Source organism: Pseudopodoces humilis, chromosome 29 (assembly GCF_049639895.1).
Source record: "Pseudopodoces humilis isolate 2021_Gansu_Grassland_sample_001 chromosome 29, ASM4963989v1, whole genome shotgun sequence".
In the NCBI taxonomy this organism is placed as follows: domain Eukaryota; kingdom Metazoa; phylum Chordata; class Aves; order Passeriformes; family Paridae; genus Pseudopodoces; species Pseudopodoces humilis.
Window position 1 is genome coordinate 1625124 of NC_142228.1, and position 16753 is coordinate 1641876.

At 60.2% G+C, this 16753-nt stretch overlaps 1 protein-coding gene across 5 annotated transcripts in view; it reads right to left on the reverse strand.

Moving 5' to 3' along the window:
- Positions 1 to 16753, reverse strand: part of SRCIN1 (SRC kinase signaling inhibitor 1) — a 58796-nt gene that overhangs the window by 5021 nt on the left and 37022 nt on the right. For 4 of the 5 annotated variants that reach the window (XM_088068036.1, XM_088068034.1, XM_088068033.1 and 1 more), the window contains exons 4-19: positions 15995 to 16187; positions 14761 to 14959; positions 14550 to 14643; positions 12864 to 13672; positions 12290 to 12382; positions 12133 to 12176; positions 10031 to 10209; positions 8723 to 8898; positions 7854 to 7984; positions 6884 to 7031; positions 5498 to 5810; positions 4958 to 5207; positions 4706 to 4860; positions 3849 to 4001; positions 2903 to 3028; positions 4 to 1059 (exon numbers count right to left, since the gene is read on the reverse strand). In XM_088068036.1, the coding sequence (XP_087924162.1) occupies positions 4 to 1059; positions 2903 to 3028; positions 3849 to 4001; positions 4706 to 4860; positions 4958 to 5207; positions 5498 to 5810; positions 6884 to 7031; positions 7854 to 7984; positions 8723 to 8898; positions 10031 to 10209; positions 12133 to 12176; positions 12290 to 12382; positions 12864 to 13672; positions 14550 to 14643; positions 14761 to 14959; positions 15995 to 16187 (4119 nt within the window). The remainder of the gene's footprint in view (positions 1 to 3; positions 1060 to 2902; positions 3029 to 3848; positions 4002 to 4705; positions 4861 to 4957; positions 5208 to 5497; positions 5811 to 6883; positions 7032 to 7853; positions 7985 to 8722; positions 8899 to 10030; positions 10210 to 12132; positions 12177 to 12289; positions 12383 to 12863; positions 13673 to 14549; positions 14644 to 14760; positions 14960 to 15994; positions 16188 to 16753) is intronic. The other variant, XM_005531502.2, reaches the window with a different exon arrangement.

The following is a 16753-nucleotide window of genomic DNA, read 5'->3' on the forward strand; positions in this document are numbered from 1 at the left end:
AACCTGGCGAGTGCCGGGGGGCAGCTGCGGCTTGGGGAGCAGCGCTGGCTTGGTCCTGCTCGGACTCTTGGCAGTGCCATCCTTGGCCTGGCTGAGGTCCAGCGCGGTGTCACCGTCGCAGCCTCCGAGCCCGAGGTCCCCCAGGCTCTTCCCGGCCTCCTCGGATCCCAGCGCGTCCTTGGGGAACGTCAGTTCCACGGCGGGATGGCTGCTGATCTCGCTGATGGTCATTTCCAGCTCGCGGATGGTTTCCTCCAGGCTGTCCAGTCTCTGGTAGGTGTCCTCATAAATCTCCTTTTTGCCCGGGCCCGGGGGGAGCCCGGGGGACAAGCGGCCTCTGCAGAGCCCCTCCGCCTCTTTCCCCCCCGTTCCGGGGTCGCCCCCCGCAGCCGGAGCCCCTCCATCCCATCCCGGAGCTGCCGTGGAGTGGCTGGAGGGGGCAGGAATCTGCTCCAGGGGCTGCTCCTGCCGGGAATGTCCCTCTGGATCCCTGCCCGCGGGAATCCCGGGATGTGGCAGCGGGCTCTCCTCTCTCCACGCGGCTTTGGGAGCCCCGCAGGAGCGTCCAGGAGCGAGCCCGCCTCGTCTTTGGGGATCCCCATCGGGAATTTGGGGAATGATCCCGGTACCGATGGAGGGGAGCGCGGCCTCCGCAGCTCCGCCACCTTCCCCGCGGCTCCGAGGAGCCCCGCGACTTTGGGGACAAATCTTGTCGCCTCCTCCTGGCCTGCTGGCAGCGTCCAGAGCCGCGTCCCCTCCTTGTCCCCCCATTTTATCCCTCGAGAAAGGCGCGGCCGCCAAAGGAAACTCCCGGGAGGTGCTGCCGGGGGCCGGCGGGGCTGGAGGGCGTTCCTGTGCCAGCGGGGACTTTGGGGAGCTGCCAGGAGCCACCGCAAGGCCCCTCCTTGTCCCCTCGGGTGGCAGCCGCGCTCCTGCTGCGCTGCCCGGTGCCAGCCACGGCTCCGGCTCGGCTTCGGGGGACGGCGGCTCCGACACCCACTCGGTGAGCACGATCTGGGGCAGGGAGAACGCCCGGCTGGCCGGGGCTGCCAGCGGCTCCTAGGTAGAGAATTCAGACAGGTTAGGGGCCGGGAGGCAGCGGGGTCTGCCTGGGGAGGCACCACGGGGCGCCACAAATGATTGGGGTCCCCCCCCACGGCACGGCCGAGTTCCACAGGAGGGAGTTTGGAGTTTGGGGAGGGAGAGGAGGGGGGTCAGCTCCCTCCTGCCCATGCCGCACATCCCATTGCGAGGGGCAGCGTGAACAGGGAATGGAAGGGAATGTTCAGCTTCCTCCTCCAGCCCTGATATCCCGCCGGGATGCAGAGCATGGACAGGGACTGGACAGGGATGCTCATCTCCCTCCTCCAGCCCTGATATCCCACCGGGATCCAGCGCATGGACAGGGACTGGACAGGGATGCTCATCTCCCTCCTCCAGCCCTGATATCCCGCAGGGATGCAGAGCATGGACAGGGACTGGAAGGGAATGTCCAGCTCCTTCCTCCCACCGGGATCCAGAGCATGGAGAAGGACTGGACAGGGATGTCCAGCTCCCTCCTGTCCAGCCCTGACATCCCACCCGACCCAGAGCACGGACAGGGAACGGAGGGGAAGCTCAGCTCCCTCCTCCAGCCCTGACATCCCACTGGAGCACAAAACCTTGGAGCAGAATCCAAGCCGGTGTTTCTGCGCCTCCCGAACGCCTTTGGAAATCCCGCTGCCACCAGCAGGGATTCCAGCTGGGATTTCTCCGTGCTGGTACAAACTGGGGGCACCGGGGCAGAGCTCCGGCGGGGGCTGAGCCATCCCAGCCGAGCTGCCGAGGGCTGCCCGGCCTTTCACACCCCGAGGGGCCCAAAATCCCCCGGAAAATGCTGCTCTTCCTGCCGCACTTCCCTGCTCCCGTCCCAGGGATCCCTGGGGTGCCTGAGGGAATCTGGGGGTGCGGCTGAGCCCATCCCAGCTCTGGAGCAGAGGGACACAGGGATGATCCAGCCCAGCTGGCCCAGGAGAGGGGGACACCCAGAGGGACCCCTGCAGGGTACCAGACCCTCCCCCAGGAGCTGAACTACCGGGATGAGCCAGAGCTCCCCTCGCGTCTGGCATGGCAGGAGCTCCTGTCCTGCTCTTTGCCCCCTCCTGGCCATTCCCTGCTCCATCCCGTCTTCTCTCCAGGCATTTCCCTCGTTCTCCCCAGCCTGGCCATTCCCTGCTCCATCCCAGCCGCTCTCCAGGCATTTTCCTCCTGCTCTTCCCACCCTGGCTATCCCCTATTTAATCCAGGCCACTCTCCAGGCATTTTCCTCCTATTCTTCCCACCCTGGACATTCCCTGCTCCATCCCAGCCACTCTCCTGGCATTTTCCTCCTGTTTTCTCCACTCTGGCTATCTCTTATTTAATCCAGGCCTCTCTCCAGGCATTTTCCTCCCGTTCTTCCCACCCTGAACATTCCCTGTCCCATCCCAGCCACTCTCCAGCCTCTCTCCACCCCAGAGAGAGCCCAGCGTGGATCTCCGGAGTGCTGCGGTGGGGCCGGACGTGATTCCAGGCAATCCCAAACCACCGGACCGTGCTCCAAACCCCTCCCTTCCCATCCTCCGCATGCACTCGGAGCTCTCCTCCCGTGCCCCGCCCGCCCCCCGGGGCACCCAGCGTGGCGTGAGAGCGGCGGGCGCTGCCCGTGCGGTGCTGGGGGTGCCCGGGAGCCCCCCGGGAGCCCCCCGGGAGCCGCGGCCGCGCGTTAGTGCTGCCTCCGGTGCCGCGTCAGTGCCGTGAGCGAGGCGGTGGGGAGAGAAGCCGTTAATTAGCCGGTTAATTAGCCGGTTAAATCAGAGAGAAGGAGCAGAAGTGAGTTGAGAGGAGGCAGAGGAGGAAGGCGGTGAGAGCGCAGCCCCGTTACCTTCCATCCTTCGGCTGCCAGCGCGGCTCCGTCGGGCCACGGCTCGGAGTGGCCCGGGGCCACGGGCTCGAGGGGGTCACAACGGAGCGTGGGGAGGAAAGGGGAGGCGGAGCTGCGCTGAAACACCTGGGGAGTCAAACACGGCCGTTGGAGGGAGCGTGGGGTCACCTGGGCCTGCAGCGGGGCTCCGAGCGGCCACGGCCTCAGCAGGGCCCGCGGAATGTTGGTGCAGAGGCATCGCTGTGCCCTGGGCTGCTGGCAGGGTCACCTGTCCCCTGGCCAGCAGTGTCACCTGTCCCCGGCTGCTGGCAGGGTCACCTGTCCCCTGGCCAGCAGTGTCACCTGTCCCCTGGCCAGCAGTGCCATCAGTCCCCTGGCCAGCAGTGTCACCGGTCTTCAGCTGGCAGGGTCACCTGTCCTGTGGTCCCCAGTGCCATCAGTCCCCTGGCCACCAGTGTCACCAGTCCCCTGGCTACCATTGTCACTGCTCCTCTGGCCACCAGTGACACCCTTCCCCTGGCCATCAGTGTCACTGGTCCAGTCTGGCAGCATCACTGGTCCAGTTCTCCTGCTTGCAGCATCATCACCTGTGCCACACCTGCACCATCACCTGTGCCCCGTGTCACCACCTGTCCCACACCTGCACGGTGCCCAGTTCTCCTCCCTCCTGGGGGAAAACCATCCAAGGAAAAACCATCCAAGGAAAAACCATCCAAGGAAAAACCATTCCCTCCCCACTGGATCACCTGGGCAGCGCTCAAAACCAGGCAAGCCAGGCTTAGAGCCCAGGCGGGAAGTGCAGAAGGAGCCCCCAGGTGTGCAGCACCTGTCCCCGGCACCGGTGCCACCCGCGGTGCCACCCCAAAACCCAACCCGAGCAGAAGGACGTGACAGTGTCACCTCGGGGGCGGGGAGGGCGGGGGTCCCGCGGGGGTCCCGCGCTCACCTCCAGCTCCGCGATGATCCGATCCTCATCATCATCGTCCTTGATGGCCGAGGCGATGATGGGCGGGGTGGAGGCGGGCCGGACCACCTCGGACACCGTCCGCCTCAGCTTCACCTGCGGCTTCTGCGGCTCCAGCTCCTCCGACTCCGCCTTCTGCCGGGACAGCGGGGCCGTGAGGACCGGGGGACAGCGGGGGACAGCGGGGGACAGCGGGGGACAGCGGGGGACAGCGGGGGACAGCGGGGACAGCGGGTGACAGCGGGGGACAGCGGGGGACAGCGGGGGACAGCGGGGACAGCGAGGACAGCGGGGGGCAGCGAGGACAGCGGTGACAGCGGGGACAGTGGCGGAAAGCGGGGGCAGCGGGGACAGCGGGGGACAGCGGGGCCAGCGAGGACAGCGGGGGACAGCGGGGACAGCGGGGGACAGTGGGGGACGGGGGGGACGGCGGGGACAGCGGGGACAGGGGGGACAGTGGGGGACAGCGGGGACAGCGGGGACAGCGGGGGACAGCGGGGACAGCGGGGACAGCGGGGGACAGCGGGGGGCACCGGGGGACAGCGGGGGACAGCAGAGACGCCAGGGGGCAGCGGGGGACACTGAAGGACACCAAAGGACACATGGGGACACCAAGGGACACTGAAGGACACCGGGGTACACCGAGGGACACCGGGAGACACCGGGGGACACCGGAGGACACTGAAGAACACCGAAGGACACCGGGGGGACACCGAGGGACACCGGGGAACAGCAGGGGACACCAAAGAACACCAAGGGACACCGGGAGACACCGGGGGGACACCGAGGGACACCGAGGGACACCACATCGCTCTGTCCAGCCCAGCGGCCATCCCTACCTTCATAAAGCCAGGCTCCTTCTTGCTGGTGACAATGACCTCGCCGCTGCGGGTCGTGGTCAGCCCGTGCGAGGAGGGGAAGCTCCGGCGGGGCGGCGGAGGCGGCGGGGACTTGGAGGGTTTCTCGGTGCGGTACCGCGGCACCGTCAGCTCGTCTGGGCACAAAGGGGGCCGTGAGGGCCCTGCCCCTCCCATCCAACCCCCCCCCGACTCGGGGACACCCCCAGCGTCCCCTCCCTGCCCAGCCCGTACCTGAGCCCCGGCGGCCGTTGGGGTCCCCTTTGCCCCCCGATTTGGGGGCGTGCTGTGCCTTGGAGGGTTTGTGCTCGGGCGTGGAGGCAGCGCTGCCGCTGCCCGGGGTTTGTTTGTGCTTGGCGGCGAATTCCAGGTCGGGGATGGCCTTCATGAGCTCGGCCTGGGTCTCCTCCAGGAGCCGGTTGATGTCCTTGGCGCTGTACTGGGTGAGCGCCGCCCGCTTCTCCTCCCAGTCGCGCTCGGCCGCCTGCGGACACAGAGCCCGCTCCAGCCCCGTCCCTGGCGGGCAGGACGTGACCCACAGCCCTGGGACACCCCCAAACCCGCTGGGAAGGGTTGGGGGGTGGCGGACAGCACATTTTTACCCCCATCCCCACATAATTTCCCCAAATTTCCCCACCCTCCCACGCGGCAGAGGCGCTCCCGGCGCTCCCACGCGAGGAGGAGCGTGATGGGCGCCGCTCCCTTTGCCATTTTCACCTTCCGGAGGATTCCCCCCAAAAACCGAGCACTCCCCGGGCCGTGCCGGGCTCTCACCTCCACCGACACCGCTTTGTCCACGCTTTTCTTGCTGGGGGTCTCGGGCCCCGTTTGGGTCTTGGCGGGCACCATCTCCGGGGCTCGGGAGGGGTTATTGCTCTTGCCGGGGTGGCTCTGGGGCTGCGGGGGGCTGTGCCCGAAGCCGGGCACCCCCAGGGGGTCGGGGGCGGCCGTCAGGTGGTGCAGGCTCACAGGAGGGCTGGTGGGCATCTCCAGCTCCAGCCCTTTGCTGAAATCCGTCTCCGGGGCCACCTTCTTGGGCGACTGGCTCAGGCTGCTCGGGGAGCTCCACACGCCCTCCTCCACTTGCCTGGGAGGGAGCGGAGACACTGAGGGAGGGGCGCAAAATCCCGGTTTCCCCAAATCTGAGGTGCTCCGAGCATCCCGGGTTCAAAGGGAAATCCAGGAAACCTTGGAGCATCCCAGTGCAAACGCACAAATCCAGGAAATCCTGAAGAAAGGGGTTGGGATTGGTGAGGTTTGTGGGACGAGCTCTGCCTGCCCACGCTGATGGCAGGAAATGGGATCCGTCCAAACCCTTTCCCTTCCCGGCTGGAAGTGCCCTTGGGATTGGGGAATTTGTAGGGATGAGGATGACAGGCTCTGCGTGATCCCGCGGGTTGGTTTCCCTGGAAAAACCGAGCTGGAATTGAGCGATCCCAATCCCCCGGCAGGGCTGGGAGCATCCCCAGAGGTTTCCTAGTGGGACGGGGCAGGTAAAATCCACCCGGCAGCGGCTCCGGGAGAGGATTTTCCTCTGGGAGAGGATTTTCCCCTGGCAGAACAACTCCCTGTTCCTGGGGAAAGAGGTTTCTGCTGATTCCAGAGGCTGTGTCTCCAGGCCGGTGTAAAATCCCGTTTTTTTTCCATGGAAAAATGAGGTTTGTGTCAAAAGAGAGGGTCCCACCCACACCTGGGAAGGACTGAGGTTGTTTTGGGGACTTTTAGGGGTGCCAAAGCCGATTTTGGGGTGATTTCAGGGGAAATTTTGGGGGTGCCAAAGCTGATTTTGGAATGATTTCCAGGTGATCTGGGCTTTTTTTTGGGGGGCAGTTCGAGACCGCTTTAGAGGATGATTTTAGGGGTGATCTTGGAACCATTTTGGGTTATTTCGGGGTTTTGGGGGGGGGGCAATTCTATGCTGCTTGAGAGGGTGATTTTAGGGGTGATCTTGGAATGATTTGGGTTATTTCGGGGTTTTTGGGGTACAATTCTAGATTGCTTTCGGCCGTGATTTTAGGGACGATTTTGGAATGATTTCAGGTGATTTGGGGTTTTTTTTGGGGGGCAATTCTGGACTGCTTTAGGGGTCGATTTTAGGGACGATTTTTTGGGTGCGGAAGCCGATTTGGGGTTGATTGGGGGTGATTCGGGGGGGCTCACCTGCGGATCTGGGCCAGGGTGTCGGTGACGGTCTTGCAGCGCTTGAGGAGCCCGTCCAGGCGGTTGGGCTCCTCCTTGAGGAACTTGACGGCCTCCACCTCCACCCGCAGCACCACCCGCATCTTGCTCTGCAGGCCGGGGAACTGGGCTGCCAGGGGACACCGGTGTCACCTCCTGGCACTGCCGGTGTCACCGCCTGGCACTGCCAGGGCAGCCGCGCCTGCCTGAGCCTCGTGCCAGGGGACTCCCGCCAGGTGGATCCAGGGAAACTCTGGATTTCAGGGTCCCTTCCCTTCTCCAGCCGCTGGAGGAGTTCCCTGGGCGGGTGTGAGCACCGGGAGAGGCGCTGGGGGGAACCAGGGGGTGCTCCCCGCAAATCCAGGGGTGCAAAACCCTCAAATCCAAGGGCAGGGAAATCCTGGAGCATCCCAGGTGCAAATCCAGGGAATCCTGGAGCATCCCAGGTGCAAATCCAGGAAATCCTGGAGCATCCCAGGTGCAAATCCAGGGAATCCTGGAGCATCCCAGGTGCAAATCCAGGAAATCCTGGAGCATCCCGAGTGCAAGCACACAAATCCAAGGGCAGGGAAAACCTGGAGCATCCCAGGTGCAAATCCAGGAAATCCTGGAGCATCCCAGGTGCAAATCCAGGGAATCCTGGAGCATCCCGAGTGCAAGCACACAAATCCAAAGGCAGGGAAAACCTGGAGCATCCCTGGTGCAAATCCAGGAAATCCTGGAGCATCCCGGTGCAAACACAAATCCAGGAAATCCTGGAGCATCCCGGGTGCCAATACCCAAATCCAGGGACAACAAAAAACCTGGAGAATTCCTGATGCAAACACAAATCCGGGACATCCTGGAGCATCCCAGGTGCAAATCCAGGACATCCTGGAGCATCCCAGGCAGGGATGGAGCAGGAAAATGCCGGAAGGCTCCGTCTCCCCCCCCACCAAAGCCCCCTCCTCACCTTTCAGGTCCGTCAGGGTCTCCCCCAGCTGCTTGAGCACCACGGCCTTTTCCTCCAGCTCCTGCACCGGGATCAGCCGGTGGTTGTGCGCCAGATCCTTCTGGATCTTCTCCACGGACTTCTCCAGGTCACTGGGAGGGCAGGGGGGTCACTGGGGGTCACTGGGGGGGCACTGGGGGATCACTGGGGGTCACTGGGGGTCACTGGGGGGGCACTGCGGTGTCAGGAGGGTGGGGAACCCCGAGGGTGGCAGGTGCCCAGCAGGAGAGGGGAACTCCGGGCTGGGGACCCCTCCTCACTCGGGGACGTGGCCACTGTGTGGGGACCCCCCTCATTTGGGGACGTGGTCACTGCAGGAACCCCTCCTTATTCAGGGACACTGCAGGGGGACCCTCCCCACTCAGGGACGTGGCCATTGAGTGGGGACCCCCCTCATTCAGGGACCCCCCTTATTTGGGGATGTGGTCACTGCAGGGACCCCCCCCTTGTTCAGGGGCAAGCCCCAGCCCGGGGAGTCTCTGAACCCCTTCCCGGGGAAGCTCCGTGCCCCTTCCCAGGGAGGCTCCGAGCCCCTTCCCGGGGAAGCTCCGTGCCCCCGCCCGGGGGAACTCCGCACCCCTGCCCAGCCAGGGAAAGCTCCGTGTCCCTTCCCGGGGAGGGTCCGCACCCCTGCCCAGCCCGGGGAAGCTCCGAGCCCCTTCCCGGGGAAGCTCCGTGCCCCCGCCCGGGGAAGCTCCGAGCCCCTGCCCAGCCCGGGGAAGCTCCGAGCCCCTTCCCGGGGAAGCTCCGCACCCCTGCCCAGCCCGGGGAAGCTCCGTGCCCCGCCCGGGGAGGCTCCGCGGCCCTGCCCGGCCCCTGCCCGGGCTCACTTGAGCTGCTGTGTGATCAGCTCCTCCTCGTTGAGGTAGCGGAGCCTCTCCTCCTCCACCAAGGTGCGCTGGCGCTGCAGAGGGTCCTCGTGCTTGCGCATCGTGTCCGTCACCCGCACGCTGATCTCCGTCTCCGTCCGCCGCAGCAGCGTCTTCACCGTCTCCTGGTTCTGCAGCTGCGGGGAGGAGGAGGGGGGGGTCAGGCTGGGAGAGACCCCCCCAAGATGGGAAATGGGGAATGGGGAATGGGGAATGGGAAAGGGGGAATGGGAAAGGGGGAATGGGAAATGGGGAATGGGGAATGGGGAATGGGAAATGGGAAATGGGGAATGGGGAATGGGGAATGGGGAATGGGGAATGGGGAATGGGAAATGGGGAATGGGAAATGGGGAAGGGGGAATGGGGAATGGGGAATGGGGAATGGGAAATGGGGAATGGGGAATGGGAAAGGGGGAATGGGAAATGGGGAATGGGGAATGGGGAATGGGAAAGGGGGAATGGGAAATGGGGAATGGGGAATGGGAAATGGGAAATGGGGAATGGGAAATGGGAAAGGGGGAATGGGAAATGGGGAAAGGGGAAGGGGGAATGGGGAATGGGGAATGGGGAATGGGGAATGGGGAATGGGGAATGGGGAATGGGGAATGGGAAATGGGGAATGGGGAATGGGGAATGGGAAAGGGGGAATGGGAAATGGGGAATGGGGAATGGGGAATGGGAAATGGGAAATGGGGAATGGGAAATGGGAAAGGGGGAATGGGAAATGGGGAATGGGAAATGGGGAATGGGGAATGGGGAATGGGAAATGGGAAATGGGAAAGGTAGCAGCCCTGAGTTGGGCGAGGGGAGGGATCCCTGGGGTTGCAATGAGGAGGGATCCGCGGGCTCAGTGTGGGGAAGGAGCCCTGAGCTTGGATTTGGGAAGGATCCCTGAGTTTGGATTCCAGGAAGATCCCTGAGCTCAGATTTGGGAAGGATCCCCGAGCTCAGTGTGGGGAGGGATCCCTGCGATTGGAGTGGAGAAGGATCCCGGAGCTCGGATTTGGGAAGGATCCCGGAGCTCGGATTTGGGAAGGATCCCTGGGCTTGGATTTGGGAAGGATCCCTGGGCTTGGATTCAGGGAAGGTTCCCTGAGCTCGGATCCAAGCGGGACCCCCGAGCTCGGATTTGGGAAGAACCCCCGAGCCCGGATCCAGGCAGGACCCCCGATCTCAGCTCCGGGCAGGCCCCCCGAGCTCTCCCCACCTCTCCCACCACTCCCCCCGCTTACCCCGCCAGGAGCCGCTCCCAGCCGGGCTGTCTCTCACCTGCAGTTTCCGCAGCTGCTGCAGCTGGTTGCGGAGCTCGCTGGCGTTCTGCTGCAGGTCGTGCAGGTGCAGCTGCATGTGCAGCCGGGTGACGGCCGTGGGCTGTCCCGCGGGGGTGCTGCTGGCCGAGGGCGGCGGTGGCGCTGGCACCGGGGTCCCCATCCCGCTGCGGCTCGTGGCTGCCCGGGGACAAGCGGAGGATGCTGAGGGCGATGCCGGAGCCAGGGTTTGGGGTTTGGTGATTATTTCTTTTATTTCCCCCTCAATCTTTCAGCTCTGGTGGTTTCTGAAGTTTTGCCATCCGGGCTGAGCCCGCCCTGCTCGGTCTGAGCCCAGGACAGGATGGGAGGGTCCCACTGCTTGGTGGGGACCCCTTAAAGCTTTTTTAAATAGGTTTTCTATTGTATTTTTTATATTTTATATTTTATATTTTAAATTTCATACTTTATTTTTTATATTTTATATTTTATATTTTATATTTTATATTTTATATTTTATATTTATATTCTATATTTATATTCTATATTTATATTCTATATATATATTTTATATTTATATTCTATGTTTCTTTTCTATATTTCTATTCTATATTTCTATTTTATACTTCATATTTTTATTTTATATTTTTATTTTATATTTCTATTTTATACTTCATATCTATATTTTATATTATATATTTCTATTCTATATTTCTATTTTATATTTCTATTTTATATACCTTATATTTATACTTATATTTTAATATATATTATATATATTATATTTATATATAATATATATTAAATATTCATATATATAAGTATATGAATATATTTATATATAGAACTAGAAATATATTTATTTATAGAAATATATAAATATATTTATATAAATTAATAATTATAGAATGTATATTTGTGTTTATAAACTATAAATATATAATAAATATTTAATTATATAGAGATATATAATAATGTGTAATAATAAATTAAATATATAGATATATGTAATATATTTCTATTATATTTTATATATTTATATTTCAATATATTAATAATAAATTTTAATAAAATTATATACTATATATTATGTAATATATAATATATATTCTTAATTGATAATATATAATATATAATATATAATATATAATAGATAATAGATAATAGATAATAGATAATAGATAATAGATAATAGATAATGTATAATAGATAATAGATAAAAGATAATAGATAAAAGATAATAGATAAAAGATAATAGATAATAGATAATAATAGATAATATTATATATCTTCTATTCTATTAAATATAAAGCATATTTTTATATTTATGCAATATTTATATTTTTTATTAGTATAAAAAGAGCATTTATAAATACATTCTACATAAAAAGTCTATTTGTAAAAAAGAGCAGCTTTCCTATTTTTCATGTCTTGTACTGCTTTAGGGAATAACTCTAAAACTTCTCAGCTTCTGCTCTCCCGTTTTATTCAGACCAAACAATTCCTCTCTGGGCTCCAAGCTCAAGGACACCTCAGTGCCTCAGGAAAAACATAAACAGAAATTAATTGGGAGGGGATTAATTGGGGGTAAATGACTTCATTACCTGGAGCTGTAATTGGAGCATTAAGTCCTGATTTGTAAACGAACCAAACTTTTAATTGTCTGAAAAACTGAAAATCCGAACCCTGCCCATGGCCCAGCCCTGGGGAGGCTCCGTCTGCCCCGAATGCACCTGGAGGCCCTCGTTAAATACAAGATTTTTATTCTCTTAATTCTGTCTGGCCTCTGGTTCTCTGTCAGCCCCAAAAAACGCCTGGGGGTGTCCTGCACAGCCCACCCCGGGTCACCCCAGGGTCGGGGGGGTCCTGCAGAGCCCACCCCGGGTCACCCCTGGTTAAGGGGTCCTGCAGAGCCCACCCCGGGTCACCCCAGGGTCGGGGGGGTCTCTGCAGAGCCCACCCCGGGTCACTCCTGGTTAAGGGGTTCTGCAGAGCCCACCCCGGGTCATTCCTGCATCGGGGGTCTCTGCAGAGCCCACCCCGGGTCATTCCTGCATCGGGGGTCTCTGCAGAGCCCACCCCGGGTCACTCCTGGATCAGGGGGGTCCTGCAGGGGTCACTCACACGCTGACGGGGGGGTCCCGCCGTTGGTGGCTTCCGTCTTCTCGCTGCAAGGAGAGGAAGGGCTCAACTCGGGCCGGCCGGGGTCGGGGTCCCCTGGGAGGGGGACAGACCCCCCCAGGAGGGACATCCCGGGGGTCCCACACCTGCCCTCCCTCACCTGGGGGTCTCGGCCTCGGAGCCGCGGAGCAGCGCGCTCTGCACCAGCCCGGTCAGGCTGGCGATCTGCTTCTCCATGGCTTCCATCCGCTCCCTGCGCCGGGAACAGCCGGGGGGGACGGGTCAGGGGCTGGGTCTGCCCCCCCGGGTACCCCCGGGCTGGGTCTGACACCCCCGGGTACCCCCGGGCTGGGTCTGACACCCCCGGGTACCCCCTGGCTGCTTCAGAACCCCATCCCAGCCCCCCCGGGTACCCCCCAGGCTGGATCTGACACCCCCGAGCACCCCCGGCTGGTCCTGCACCCCATCCCTGCCACCCCCGGCTGGTTCTGCACCCCATCCCTGCCCCCCCCGGCGCTTGGGGACACGGCTGTCACCAGCATCTCCCACTCTCCTCGTTCCCTCTCTGCGCTCTCACCCAGCCTCACCCGCTGCCTCATTCCCCATCCCTCCACCTCCACCTCGCTGGGGCCGGGGCAGCGCCTTCCTCTGCTCCTCCTCCTCCTCCTCCTGGCCCTGCAGCTGATCCAAAACCCCCGGCGCAGCCAAGCCCGGACCCCCATCCCTCCTCTCACCTGGTCTCCGTGTCCTTGGCCGGTCCGGGCGATCCGAAGCCCGAGAGCGGCCGCTCTCCGGGGCCGGGGAACAGCTCGGGGGGCCCGGACGAGCTGGGGTTGCGCGCTTTGCCCACGGGGCCGTCCATGAAGACGGAGGAGCAGGAATCCTTGCGGAAGGACTGCCGCACGGGCGAGGAGCGGCTCGGCGGGCCCGAGTAAGGGCTGTGCGGGCTCTGCCCGGGCTCCACCATCTTCTGCGGGGACGAGGGCGGCATTCGGAATCCCAGCCCGGGGCCGTACGTGTCGCTGTAGATGGGCGCGTTGGGCTTGTACAAACTGTCCTCCAGCTCCGTCTGCAGCGCTGCCGCCGAGTAGGTGCTGAGTGACCGCACCGAACCCCGCTTGTAGAGCCCCCCGGAGTAGCCGAACGGGTCCCCCATGCCCGCCAGCGACTGCGTGGAGGTGATGCTGAGCCGCCCTTCGTGCACCATCCCGTAAGGATCGGCGTACAGCCCCTCGTTCTTCACCAGCACCACGTTCTTGCCCGCCAGGTCCTCGTCCGGCTTCACGTCTCGGCGCTCCAGGATGGCGCTGGGGCTGGGGGACACGCCCGGGGCCGGGGGGAGGCTGGACAGGCGCTCGCCGTGGTGCACCGGGCTACCGGCGTACGAGGGCGGGCGACCGCCGCTGTAGGACATGCGGGAGCGGGACGGCGATGAGGACTGCAGCACGGGAGGGGGGGAACCGGAGGCCAGGTGGGAGGCCGGGGAGATGTTGTTGAGCCGGCGGGTGGGAGAGGATTCCCGGGAAGTGTAGACCATCTCCCGCTGCGGGAATAGGGCGGGAGGGTGAGCGCGGAGTGAGCCCTGCCCTGCTCTGCCCTCCGGCGCCTTGGCAAACCCTTCCCTTGGAGGGCGAGGAGGAACGGCTGAGGGAGCTGGGGATGTTTATCCTGGAGGAAAGGAGGCTCAGAGGTGACCTCAGCACTCCACAATTCCCAGAAATGGTTGTGGCCAGGTGGGGTCGGGCTCTTTGTCCAGGAGCAGCTGGCAGAGCGGGAGCGCACAGCCTTAAAATTTAGGCTGGATATCGGGAAAAAGTTTTTTACGGAAAGGGTGAGGAAGTACTGGAATGTTCTGCCCGGGGAGGTGTGGAGTCGGCATCCCTGGGGTGTTTATAAAAGACTGGATGTGCCGTGGTTTAGTTGAGGTGTTAGGGCTGGGATGGACTCGGTCTTAGAGGTCTCTTCCAACCCTGGGATTCTGGGATTTTGGGATTCTGGGATTCGGTGGTTCTGTTATTCTGTGATTCTGTGGATTTGGGTTCTGGGATTCTGTGGTTCTGGGATACTGTGGTTTGGGATTCTGTGGTTCAGTGATTCTGGGATTCTGGGATTCGGTGGTTGTCTTATTCTGGGATTCTGTTATTTTGGGATTCTGGGGTTCTGGGGTTCTGTGATTCCCAGCCAGCAGCGGGGTGATTTATCCCGATGATTGATTTACCCCTATGAATTACCCCCATGATTTAATTCTCTAAACCCCACCTTTTCAACCCCGCTGTCAGCCCCCAACCAGCGCTGGAAGCAGGCAGGATGAATCCCAGCCGCACACCATCCATTCCCAGTTTCTCCCGCTTCCTCTCCTTCCTGCCCCCGCTCCCGCAGGTCCCGCCACCCTCCCGGGCTGTCCCCGTGTCCCCTCTCACCCTCAGGTCGCCGTTGGTGATGTGCGAGGCTGGGAACGAGGCGTAGAGCGGCTCTTTCCGGTAGATTTTAATGATGCTCCTGTCCTGGATGTCCCTGGAAGCGGAGACAGAGCCTGAAAAAACCCATCTCCGCACCCACCACCCCTTTTCCCTTCATCCCACAGATTTCCCGGCTCGGGATGGATTTCCAGGCGGGATTTGAGCTGCTCACCGGACATCCTCCAGCTCGTAGAAGACGTTTCGGGACTCGTCCTTGATGAGGATGGCGGTGTTGGGGGATTTGAGCATGCCCATGGTGAGCTTCTGCGGGAACATGTGGACGATGAGGGCGTGCAGGGTGTCCATGCTGCTGATCTCGTGCGTGATGTGCACCCGCCTGGTCTCGTCCCCGAACTGCAGGAACAGCACCCCTGGCAGCACAGGGAGCACCCCGGAGTCAGGCCTGGCCCTGCCCCTTCTCCAAAGGGGTGACAGGGACGGCCTGGAGGGCTCCGGGGCAGCCAGGAAAAAAAAATGGGGTGGGGGAGGTCTGGCCACCCAGCCTCGTCCTGGTGATGGGGGAAGGTTTTGGGGTCTCCAAAAAAATGGGTTTGAGGAGGTCTGGCCACTCAAACTTGTCCTGGTGATGGTGGAAGGTTTTGGGGTACCCAAAAAAAATGGGTTTGGGGAGGTCTGGCCACTCAAACTTGTCCTGGTGATGGTGGAAGGTTTTGGGGTATCAAAAAAAATGGGTTTGGGGATCTCTCACAACCCAGCCTTGTCCTGGTGAAGGGGGAATGTTTTGGGGTATCCAAAAAAATGGGTTTGGGGAGCTCTGGCTACCCAATTTCACCCTGGTGAAGGTGGAAGGCTCCAGGGCACCCCAAAAAATGGGTTGGGGGAGCTCTCACCACCCAATTTCACCCTGGCGAAGGTGGAAGTTTTTGGGGTACCCAAAAAACATGGACTGGGGGATCTCTCCCCACTCAACCTTGTCCTGGTGAGGGGAGGTGTCCCTAGAGAGCTCCAGGGCACCCAAAAGAACGGGTTTAGGGATCTCTGACCACCCAACCTCATCCTGGTGAAGGTGGAAGGTTCTGGGGCACCCAAAAAAAGGGATTGGGAGATTTCTGGCCACCCAATTTTTCCCTGGTGAATGTGGAAGGTTCTGGGGCATCCAAAAAAATGGTTTGGGGGAGACAACATCCCCCTGGTGAAGGTGGAAGGTTTTGGGGTCCCCAAAAAAATGGGTTGGGGATCTCTGGCCACCCAGTTTCACTCTGGTGAAGGTGGAAGGTTTTGGGGTACCCAAAAAAAATGGAGTTGGGGATCTCTGACCACCCAACCTCGCCCTGCTGAAGGCACCGGGGCCACCCTGAGGTTCCTCCCGCTCCTCCCGGGGCTTTTTGGGTGGCTGGAGGCCAATCCCCCCGTTCTTCCTGCGGAGGTTTTGGTGTCGGGGGTACCTGGGGAGCGCAGCTTGGTCTGGCTGGCGGAGCGGGACAGCGGCAGGCTCTGCCGGAACCGGTTCATCCTGTTGAATCCCAGCGGCAGCTCCGCCTCCGACATCGTCTCCAGGGATTCGGCCGAGGCGAAGGAGAGCTTGGCTTGGTCGGCCAGGCCAGGCTGGGAGCCCTGGGAGTGCCGGGAGCTCCTGGTCTGGAACGGGACAGGGGACAGGGGTGGGTGTCCCAGCAGCCCTGGGTGAGGCTGCTCCCGTTTTTCCTCGGGAATGCGGTGCCGGGATGGAGAGGCTCGTGTGGGAATATCGGGGATTGGGGAATATCGCGGGAGGGATCCACAGAGGTCATCGTGTCCGACCCCTGGTCATGGGACAGCCTCGGAAATCCTGCCCCGTGCCTGAGGGTGGGGCTGAGCCAGGGGATCTGTCCTCATCCAGGGATCCATTCATGTCCGGGGATCCATCCACATCCAGGGATCTCCATCCACATCCGGGGATCTCAATCCACATCCAGGGATCCATTCATGTCCAGGGATCTCCATCCATATCTGGGGATCCATTCATGTTTGGGGATCCATCCATGTCTGGGGATCCATCCACACCCAGGGATCTCCATCCACACCAAGGGATCTCCATCCACATCCAGGGATCTCCATCCACACCCAGGGATCTCCATCCACATCCAGGGATCAATCCACATCCAGGGATCCATCCACACCCAGGGATCCATTCATGTCCAGGGATCCATTCATGTCCAGGGATC